The sequence below is a fragment of the Mytilus galloprovincialis genome, chromosome 3 (genome assembly GCF_965363235.1).
Source record: "Mytilus galloprovincialis chromosome 3, xbMytGall1.hap1.1, whole genome shotgun sequence".
In the NCBI taxonomy this organism is placed as follows: Eukaryota; Metazoa; Mollusca; class Bivalvia; order Mytilida; family Mytilidae; genus Mytilus; species Mytilus galloprovincialis.
Window position 1 is genome coordinate 10,307,332 of NC_134840.1, and position 12,115 is coordinate 10,319,446.

At 32.3% G+C, this 12,115-nt stretch overlaps 1 protein-coding gene across 10 annotated transcripts in view; it reads right to left on the reverse strand.

The window, feature by feature from the left end:
* The window catches only part of LOC143067160 (ATP-binding cassette sub-family C member 5-like), a 59,709-nt gene that overhangs the window by 25,319 nt on the left and 22,275 nt on the right, over positions 1–12,115 (reverse strand). For 9 of the 10 annotated variants that reach the window (XM_076240239.1, XM_076240241.1, XM_076240235.1 and 6 more), the window contains 3 exons: positions 3,437–3,590; positions 2,770–2,909; positions 1,437–1,508 (listed from right to left, as the gene is read on the reverse strand). In XM_076240239.1, coding sequence (XP_076096354.1) covers positions 1,437–1,508; positions 2,770–2,909; positions 3,437–3,590 — 366 coding nt within the window. Of the gene's footprint in view, positions 1–1,436; positions 1,509–2,769; positions 2,910–3,436; positions 3,591–6,055; positions 6,164–12,115 lie in introns of all 10 variants that reach the window. The other variant, XM_076240236.1, reaches the window with a different exon arrangement.

A 12,115-nucleotide genomic window follows, 5' to 3' on the forward strand; every position in this document is an offset into this window, starting at 1 on the left:
AATTCTTTTTGATGCCTCACCATCAACCTTGAAGGTAAAACTGCCTTTACATGATTTGATCAATTCTTTTTGATGCCTCATCATCAACCTTGAAGGTAAAACTGTCTTTACATGATTTGATCAATTCTTTTTGATGCCTCACCATCAACCTTGAAGGTAAAACTGCCTTTACATGATTTGATCAATTCTTTTTGATGCCGCACCATCAACCTTGAACGTAAAACTGCCTTTACATGATTTGATCAATTCTTTTTGATGCCTCATCATCATTCCATCAACCTTGAACGTAAAACTGCCTTTACATAATTTGATCAATTCTTTTTGATGCCTCACCATCAACCTTGAAGGTAAAACTGCCTTTACATGATTTGATCAATTCTTTTTGATGCCTCATCATCAACCTTGAAGGTAAAACTGCCTTTACATGATTTGGTCAATTCTTTTTGATGCCTCATCATCAACCTTGAAGGTAAAACTGCCTTTACATGATTTGATCAATTCTTTTTGATGCCTCACCATCAACCTTGAAGGTAAAACTGCCTTTACATGATTTGATCAATTCTTTTTGATGCCTCACCATCAACCTTGAAGGTAAAACTGCCTTTACATGATTTGGTCAATTCTTTTTGATGCCTCACCATCAACCTTGAAGGTAAAACTGCCTTTACATGATTTGGTCAATTCTTTTTGATGCCTCACCATCAACCTTGAAGGTAAAACTGCCTTTACATGATTTGATCAATTCTTTTTGATGCCTCATCATCAACCTTGAAGGTAAAACTGCCTTTACATGATTTGGTCAATTCTTTTTGATGCCTCATCATCAACCTTGAAGGTAAAACTGCCTTTACATGATTTGATCAATTCTTTTTGATGCCTCATCATCAACCTTGAAGGTAAAACTGCCTTTACATGATTTGATCAATTCTTTTTGATGCCTCATCATCAACCTTGAAGGTAAAACTGCCTTTACATGATTTGGTCAATTCTTTATGATGCCTCATCATCAAATTTAAAATGTGTTGTTTTCATTTGTTTTAGATGTACATCTCTTAAAATGGCTTACAGAACTTTTGTCCCAGATGCACACGAACTGAGAAATAAATCTTAATTAATTATAACAAGATTGATTTTAATGGACAATCATGTACAATAGAATATAAAATTTTATAAATAGACATAAGTGATAAACCAAGAAACAATAATGATAATGATAATGGTTATATAAAGTTATAGTTGTTTTCTTAATGTGAAACTATATAACAAATCAAAGGGAAAGGGTTGTATATTTCTTTATGTTCACATCAAAATTAGGCACATAAATCTTTTTTCTGTATCTAAATCATTTAAATAACTACAATTTTTAAAGCATAATATGACATAACTTGTCTTTGTTGTTTGAAGGCTGAATATAAATTGATATGAGGTATACTTACCCTGCCAAGGATACTAGAAATAAGGGAACTTTTACCACTTCCAACACTGCCACATACACCAATAATTTTACCCTACAAAATAAAAAAAAGTTTGTCTTCTGTTGTGTCTTAAAATTGTATATTTAGAAACGATCAATTATAAATATAAGGAAAATTAGTATGATTGCCAAGAAGACGTCCAGGTTTTAAAATGGTCAAATCTTTAAAAATAACTAGGATGCAAAATAGGAGTATCAGGAGGACAAGTGCATGTCCTGTAGAAGAATCTGAACAAGGAAAGTTGAATTCAGTTTTAGCGATTTCCAAGCATTTGTGGATTAAGAAACTAACTTGTATAGACAGAACGATTTACTTTGGATTCATTATCATTTTTTGGATACAAATTTTCAATATCACCTATTCCAGGTGGACCACAAAATTTAAATGTTGAACAAATTGTAAATTTTCTAAAGGCTTATATATTTTTCCTCAATCTAGGAAAATTGGTTCCTGAAAAAAATTAATTCCACAGAAGTTTATATTTTTGATATGGTAAAATCCAAAAATTTATGTAGATCAAAATAAGTTTTAAAAAAATGCATAACTTCACGTAGATTGATTTTATGTGTTTAAATAAAAAGTGGCTATTTCATGGCATTTTTATTGGTGTAGGAATACTGGAGAAAACAATCCCCTATTGGGCACTGGAGTTTAACACCAGTCACATGTTGAGTTTAAACTCATAACCTTTTTGTGTGACAGGCTAATGATTTTAAAAGATGAACTTCTTATAAGTTGTAATACCACCAAATCATGATAAGTCACATCCGGTTGTATACCAAAATAGGTCGAAAAAAAATATTCCCTTGAATTTGACAGTTGTATAGGTAATTAATCCTACATTTTATTGCAGTAAAAGGTTTCTGTGTCATAAACATATGTCTTGGGTATTTTAAAGCACCATTATTTTTATTTGGGGGGATTTCTATATAGTATTTTGTAATCTTGAGGTTACATGGTGACTAAACCTTGTACACAGATAAAATAAGGGGAGAAATTTGATTGGTTAACTTCCAGTTATGGTTATTTTCTTATATGCAATGAAATGTTATGTGAATTTTTTTTTCTATAGTACTGGACAGGATAAAACTTTACTCATGCCAAGTATTTCTTTATTTGAAACAAAGATAAATTCTACACATTTTTTTGAAAAGTGCAAATTTAACAAAGACTAATAGGGTAAAATCAATGGTGGTATTACACCTATAACACTTGGCCATGGAGGCTGAAAGGAACAGGACCACATTGCTAAAAGCAAAGAAACTGAAGTATAACAATAATAAAGATGTCTCACCTTTTCTAAGGTAAAGTCAATATCACAAAGAGTTTGGTCTGGAGATGACGAGCTCTGATTATCATCTGTATCTTCTTGAAGTTTCTGTTTCTCATCAATGCTCTGTTTGCTGGACATGTCTTTTCCATTCGGAGCATTAACTATAATTAATAATTATAGATCAACTTAACAAGAAATAAATAAAGGGAAATGATTAACCATAGAAATGAAAGGTAAAAATAATAACTTATATGATATAATTCTTCAGTGGTCAATATCTTTGTGACTGTTTGATTTTTCAAAACAATATGATCATTGTTTTAAAAGACAGCAACTTCAAGACAATCACTGTTCCATTAATCTTTGGTCTTTCTCCAATATTTTGTGAACTTTCTAACTTGTGCACATTCTTTTTTCTTCAAGATTGTCCTCTTGTACAAATGACATGTATTGTCTGTATCAAAACACTCATTTAATTCATTACAAGTCTTAAGAATACAGCTAAAAACAAAACAAAACCTTACCGACAATGAGCAACACAAGCCTATCTTTTTTAATTTTTTCTAAACATAGAGATCTACAGTTTAAAACTCTAAAAACTCTAAAGAGGGCAAATGAGTAGCTCTTTCATTGATTGATATAAAGACTTTCGTTTCAATCCTCCATTAAACAATTAGGTAATGCTAACCTTTTATTTCAATATCAATTCTGCCATCTTTGATTATTTCTATGTTTGCTCTATCAACATCCCATACAAATGAGGCATTTTTCATCACCACCATATGATTAGGGTTACTGATTTTGGTGGGAAATTCTTTGATTTCTTCCATCAATAACACGCTCTACGACAACAAAATTCACACATTTAATACACAACAACTTACGCATATGATCCCTATATTATTCTATATTATTGAAAAAATTTAATTAACCATGTAATATTTGAAACAAATCTGCACAGCAAAATAGGTAATAGTCAAAAGCTAAAGTGACTTTAAAAAGACATTTTTCTTCATTGCAATTATTTTTTCATTAATATTCTCTCAATTCTTATTTTGTGCATTTTGACATTAAACATAAAACTTCACTTATCTAAAACTTCAATTATATAATAAAGGAATATTCATGTTAGCATTTGATGAAAGTAAATGAAGCTTGTTTCAAAGTAATATGTATCTACAAATTCAAATGAGCTGATCTAAAAGACCTTTGGTTCCTGTAACAAATGTAACTAATTTTATGATAACAAAGCTTGCTTTGCCACAGCACAAAGTTAATATAAGCATGAAAAGAACTGAAATATAGGTCCTCAGCAATAAGTATAATATAGGTCCTCAGCAATAAGTATAATATAGGTCCTCAGCAATAAGTATAATATAGGTCCTCAGCAATAAGTATAATATAGGTCCTCAGCAGTAAGTATAATATAAGTCCTCAGCAATAAGTATAATATAGGTCCTCAGCAATAAGTATAATATAGGTCCTCAGCAATAAGTATAATATAGGTCCTCAGCAATAAGTATAATATAGGTCCTCAGCAATAAGTATAATATAGGTCCTCAGCAATAAGTATAATATAGGTCCTCAGCAATAAGTATAATATAGGTCCTCAGCAATAAGTATAATATAGGTCCTCAGCAATTATAGGTCCTCAGCAGTAAGTATAATATAGGTCCTCAGCAATAAGTATAATATAGGTCCTCAGCAGTAAGTATAATATAGGTCCTCAGCAATAAGTATAATATAGGTCCTCAGCAATAAGTATAATATAGGTCCTCAGCAATAAGTATAATATAGGTCCTCAGCAATAAGTATAATATAGGTCCTCAGCAATAAGTATAATATAGGTCCTCAGCAATAAGTATAATATAGGTCCTCAGCAATAAGTATAATATAGGTCCTCAGCAATAAGTATAATATAGGTCCTCAGCAATAAGTATAATATAGGTCCTCAGCAATTATAGGTCCTCAGCAGTAAGTATAATATAGGTCCTCAGCAATAAGTATAATATAGGTCCTCAGCAGTAAGTATAATATAGGTCCTCAGCAATAAGTATAATATAGGTCCTCAGCAATAAGTATAATATAGGTCCTCAGCAATAAGTATAATATAAGTCCTCAGCAATAAGTATAATATAGGTCCTCAGCAATAAGTATAATATAGGTCCTCAGCAATAAGTATAATATAGGTCCTCAGCAATAAGTATAATATAAGTCCTCAGCAATAAGTATAATATAGGTCCTCAGCAATAAGTATAATATAGGTCCTCAGCAATAAGTATAATATAGGTCCTCAGCAATAAGTATAATATAGGTCCTCAGCAATAAGTATAATATAGGTCCTCAGCAATAAGTATAATATAAGTCCTCAGCAATTATAGGTCCTCAGCAGTAAGTATAATATAGGTCCTCAGCAATAAGTATAATATAAGTCCTCAGCAATAAGTATAATATAGGTCCTCAGCAATAAGTATAATATAAGTCCTCAGCAATAAGTATAATATAGGTCCTCAGCAATAAGTATGGGTTCGTTGGATGTTGATTCTTAGCTACAGATTACATTTCATGAGATGTCGTGACAAGTATAACAGCATATATAAGAAGTAGGGCCTATGAACAGGGATTAATTCATGAGATGTGGGTACTTAGTAATAGGTATCATCTCATTAGATTTAGGTCCTTAGTAACAAATACCAATTCATGAGATGTAAGTCAGTATACATGTAGTGGCAGGTACCAATTCATGAGATGTAATCCCTTAGTAAGTTATCATTTCATGAGAAGTAATCCCTTAGTAAGTTATCATTTCATGAAATGTAATCCCTTAGTAAGTTATCATTTCATGAGATGTAATCCCTTAGTAAGTTATCATTTCATGAGAAGTAATCCCTTAGTAAGTTATCATTTCATGAGAAGTAATCCCTTAGTAAGTTATCATTTCAATAGATGTAGGTCCTTAGTAACAGGTAATGCAATTATAATTGAAAGGTGAAACCTCGAATTCTGTTTGAAAATGTATTATTGTGATATAAAACCAAATATCGATGCTCTCTATAAGTGTTTCTTTATAAATGCAGCAAATAAAAGAAAATATTTAAAATATTGAGGAGTAAAGCCCCGCTGCTTGAAAAGGATTTGTTGCTTTTCATAATACAGTTATTTACCAAATATCTTTTAAAGACATGTGAAAACGGTTAAAAATGGAGTAACACATTGATTTTATTAAACATAAGATATATTTCATGTGTAAACTGTCATGAACAATTTTTTGTGTAATTTTTTAAGGGAGGGTTGTAGTAAGAATTACCTTTATCCTCTCTGCCGTTATAGAAACTTCAGATAAAGTTCTAACAAGCTTGGCAGCTTGGGCAATACTTCTTTTCATTGAGTTAAGAATTGCAACTAAAACAAATGCCTACATGCAAAAAGGAAGGTTTTTTAAAATTAGTAAAATCCAAACCCACAACCAACATCAAAATAAAATTCTCAAAGTAACAATTTCCTGTAATTAATGATAACCAATAATTTTCACATCAAATGCTTCCTACTATTTCGGGCATTTCTTTGAACTTTAAGCCAAGGACAGAACATCTATTATGAGTAGAGTCAGGGGAGCTTCAGACTTAGTTCTTAGCTTGACCATAAAGAGTATTCTTGAGAATAATGTTCCAAGAAAAAAGCATACAAACAATAGGACACACAGATAAAAGCTGAACACAAAATCTACTCCAAGAAATTTGTTTCTGGAATCTTAATTTTGTTCTTTTATTCAGAATTGCTCAGGTGGTTGCAAGCAAGCATCTGTGAAGTTCTGTTAAGAAAAAATGTTGGACTTAATGTATGCATCATTTATAAAAAAATAATTTATGTCAACTAACAATATGGATCATCATCAGCTACTACTCTTATTATTAAACAATGGACCCTTTTAGTGGGTATATTATAGACGAACCTCGCATGCATAAAAAGTATGAACATATTATAGTGATCACCTATTCAGTCTATTGTTACTTTGAAAAGTTCTAAACCAAAGAGCTCAACCACATATACCAATGCATGTCACTATCAATGAGAGAATTATTTATAAACAAGAATGTGTCCATAGTACACGGATGCCCCACTCCAACTATCATTTTCTATGTTCAGTGGACCGTGAAATTGGGGTCAAAACTTTTATTTGGAATTAAAATTAGAAAGATAATATCATAGGGAACATGTGTACTAAGTTTCAAGTTGATGTAACTTTAACTTCATCAAAAACTACCTTGGCCAAAAACTTTAACCTGAACTTTGCACTATCATTTTATATGTTCAGTGGACCATGAAATTGGGGTCAAAACTATAATTTGGCATTAAAATTAGAAAGATCATATCATGGGGAACATGTGTATTAAGTTTCAAGTTGATTGGACTTCAGCTTCATCAAAAACTACCTCAACCAAAAACTTTAACCGGACGGACGAACGGAGGCACAGATGGACGGACGAACGGAGGCACAGACCAGAAAACATAATGCCCCTCTACTATCGTAGGTGGGGCATAAAAAGATACACCAAAGAGAACTTTATTGTAGTAATCAAGGTAAAATAGTTCCATGAGTGTATTGGGAAGGTAAAGGGGATATTGAAAGAAAATGAGACAGGGAAGTGGAAAGTTCAAGTACAATATTGTGACAGCCAGGCACCTGTAATCCAGTACTTATTGTTGGTCCCTCGATATCTTGTTTGTTTTTGCTATTAGCAAACCAGTAAATAATTATAATGGTAAAAATTATAAAATCTTGGTTTTAAAAGAAGTGACTGTCATTATTCTAAAACTATGACCACCTTATTGTTAACCAACATCTATAAATAATCAAAGAGCTTAAGAGCTCTGATGGGAAAAGACTGCCATTGTTTCAATTTTTAGGGGGGTGTCTTATGATAGTCTACATACAAAGAATGAGCAAAAGAACAGCTAGAACATATAGAAAGGCTGACAATAATGAAACTAATTGTTGTTTATTGTTATTTCATTTCCTTAGTCAATAATTCATCATAGAGACAATTAGGACCAATGAGATCTGCAACTTCTAAATCAAAACATTTGATTAAAGTTGGGAGTTAATTATCTAAAATTTAATTGAATTTAACAACTACTACAATATATTTTAGAATTTTAATTATGTACAACTGAAGGGCAGGCTAAGACCATTCTCAATTTTTTGTGACAGTATTCTCAAGAAAGTGAGGACTGAAAAATCTATTCAGTTTTAATTTTCAATTGATAAAGTTCCCAGTTACAACTCTCATCACAGGGATACATGTACTTATAAAATCAAATATGATTGATATAAGCTAGCTGTGTGAAGTTTGTTTCCAGATCCCACATTTTGATATATCTGTAAAATTCATGAATAAATAGCTTTAAACTACAACCAGATGCTCCGCAGGGCGTAGCTTTATACGACCGCAGAGGTTGAACCCTGAACGGTTGGGGCAAGTATGGACACAACATTCAAGCTGGATTCAGCTCTAAATTTGGATTGCGATTAAATAGTTGACACAGCATAGGTTTCTGACACAGAATGAATGTGTTCTAATGAACTTAAAATTTTTGTTTTCTCTTAGAGCAATTCACTATGCTGTTGAATATTAATCCTCTCAAAAAAATGTTTGAAGACATTTTCTTTTTTATTTATGAAATTTCAAATGAGAAAAATTGAACCCAATTTTTTTAATCACATCCCCCTTTCCCTTATTCCAAAACTAATCTCAATTAAAATTTCTAATGGAGTTTGCAACAATAACTACTCATTTAAATACATCATAAAATATTAAGATGTAAAAAAACTGCTTGTTATCACTGAATGGTAAAGATTATTTTAATTTATCAGTTGGTAGTAAAAAGTGAATATACATTGTATATTGTATATAACAAAGATTTAAGTTGATTCTGGACAAAGAAAGATAACTCCAATTAAAAAAAAATCTTGCTATTGCACAATATTTTGCAATTAGATATTTCTTGCTTACTATTCTGGACAAAGAAAGATAACTCTAATTAAAAAAAAATTTGCTATTTCACAATATTGTGCAATTAGATATTTCTTGCCATTGCGCAATACTGTGCAATTGAAAAGACTTGCTATTGCACAATACTTAATATAATAATTTTAGATCCTGATTTGGACCAACTTGAAAACTGGGCCCATAATAAAAAATCTAAGTACATTTTTGGATTCAGCATATCAAAGAACCCCAAGATTTCAATTTTTGTTAAAATCAGACTAAGTTTAATTTTGGACCCTTTGGACTTTAGTGTAAACCAATTTGAAAACAGAACCAAAAATGAAGAATCTACATACACAGTTAGATTTGGTATATCAAAGAACCCCATTTATTCAATTTTCGATGAAATCAAACAAAGTTTAATTTTGGACCCCGATTTGGACCAACTTGAAAACTGGGCCAATAATCAAGAATCTAAGTACATTTTTAGATTCAGCATATCAAAGAACCTAACTGATTCATTTTTTGTCAAAATCAAACTAAGTTTAATTTTGGACCCTTTGGACCTTAATGTAGACCAATTTGAAAACGGGACCAAAAGTTAAGAATCTACATACACAGTCATGACAGTTAGTTTCGGCATATCAAAGAACCCCAATTATTCAATTTTGATGAAATCAAACAAAGTTTAATTTTGGACCCTTTGGGCCCCTTATTCTGTTGGGACCAAAACTCCCAAAATCAATACCAACCTTCCTTTTATGGTCATAAACCTTGTGTTTAAATTTCATAGATTTCTATTTACTTATACTAACGTTATGGTGCGAAAACCAAGAAAAATGCTTATTTGGGTCCCTTTTTGGCCCCTAATTCCTAAACTGTTGGGACCTAAACTCCCAAAATCAATACCAACCTTCCTTTTGTAGTCATTAACATTGTGTTTAAATTTCATTGATTTCTATTTACTTAAACTAAAGTTATTGTGCGAAAACCAAGAATAATGCTTATTTGGGCCCTTTTTTGGCCCCTAATTCCTAAACTGTTGAAACCAAAACTCCCAAAATCAATCCCAACCGTTCTTTTGTGGTCATAAACCTTGTGTCAAAATTTCATAGATTTCTATTAACTTAAACTAAAGTTATAGTGCGAAAACCAAGAAAATGCTTATTTGGGCCCTTTTTGGCCCCTAATTCCTAAAATGTTGGGACCAAAACTCCCAAAATCAATACCAACCTTCCTTTTGTGGTCATAAACCTTGTGTTAAAATTTCATAGATTTCCATTCACTTTTACTAAAGTTAGAGTGTGAAAACTAAAAGTATTCGGACGACGACGACGACGACGACGCCGACGACGCCGACGCCAACGTGATAGCAATACACGACGAAAAATTTTTCAAATTTTGCGGTCGTATAAAAAGCAATGTTTAAAAAAAAAAGAAAAAAAAAATTACCACCACAATAATTATGTTGGTATGCAAAATTATTTTTTAATTGATGACTACTTATCATATATATACTTAATGTGACATTTTTAGTGTTCAGATACATTAACTTTCATTTTAGTGGGTAATTACTCATCAATTGAGGTGCTCCTGAATTGGAGGAAGATTCTAAAAACAGAACTTTACAGACACAATGTATGTATGTACTCGAGATTCCGCCAATTTAGACGCACCCCTTGATTGACTGCAAGGGTACAGCGGATCCATGTACACTCCCTAAGGATTAATGGAGATGTGTCCTTTACAATATTATCCCACCACCAGAACAATCCCCACCCAACACCGCCCAAGGGAGCGTGTAGGACATCAGGAAGTCTGTTATTATGGTGGAGGAAGCCGAAGTACTCGGAGAGAACCACCGGGCCACTCGGTGGAAACAGACAAACCAGAGAGATATCAGAAGATTGATCTCCAGGTCAAAGTAGGGGACAACTTTGACCATAACCGAGGCCCCCAAAGTACCCATTCTAGTTTAAACTCCGGTGTGGGTACCAGAGATGTGTGTGAGAGGGTGAAAATTACCCTTCTGATGTACTGATATTTTTAGCACCCCGAGTGAGAATCGAACTCGGGACCTTCAGCACTGTAGCCATCGGTCTTAACCACTAGACCACGAACTGACGTGGATGAAAACTGCCGTTTCTCTCCCCAATCTCATGTATCCCCATTGACATTGTTTACCGCGAAAGTTGACCTACAAATTATCTGATTATAGCCTCAGATTAAAGCATTGCATGTTGGTGTGTGAATCATCTACACTACAGCAAACATCATTAGGTTTACATTTAAAAAATATGAATTTTAAATTAGCATACAAATACTGTGAATGATTTTTATAATGAAAAAAGGATATCCCTGTGTAGTGTGGCATTCCAACAATGACCTCACTAGGTTAGATATATTTAGAATATTTTGTAATACTGATTTTTCCGGACTGTAAAAGAAACGTATATAGTGTAAGGGAAAGCTCAATATACGATAATTTCACCAGAAACAGAAGGGAAATGTGTAAACAATGTATTCAAAGTCAATCTGTTCTCCTTGTCATCAATTTCAGTATGACATTTTGAGGGAGTTTCCAAACTATCAAAACAAAATGATTGACGTGAGGGAATGATACTCTGGCCAACCCCATTAGGGAATTGACGGCTTGAAGCCGTCTTTCCCCAAAAATATAAACCTCTGACAGCAGTAACCTGATATAAACTGAATTAGACAAGGACCATAAAATCGGCAGTGTAAAGGCAGTAATAAGTAAGGTTAAACAGAACATGAAGCAGTGTATTGTGATATATATAAAACTGTGTGGAGTTTAATGAAAATGTCAACCATTTCTATCAATAATAAGTATACTTTCTCTGTGTTCAGCTTTAAAAATATCTTACTATTATCAAATTCCTTGCCAACTGTTTAGACATTTATATAACTATAACCCACAATTTTTCTAAATAAAAGTACATCTTTTGTCTGTGGGAAAGTTAACCCTGACCATGCTGACACCCATAGAAAAAGTTACATTTATTAAAACTTATCAAACAAAATCTATGGATAGTTATTACACACTACGGTAACCTTAAAATTCATGATATTGCAAACTAGTAATGAACATCATCAATCTTTTAAAACTTGTTTCTCAAGTGAAAGTTTCAAACTGGTTTGAATCATAATGTAAGCATACATCATTTAGCTGGTCAAAATTATCAAACTGAAAAGGTTTTCTGTCCTTCATTTTGATAGCTGCTGATGAGATCTACACTTTACAAGAAGATCAAGACAAACATAAATACGACCAAATCATAGTACGTCACATATGGTTGCTTACGAAAAAGGGTAAAAAAAATATTCCCTTGATTTGACAGTTGTAGGATATTTAT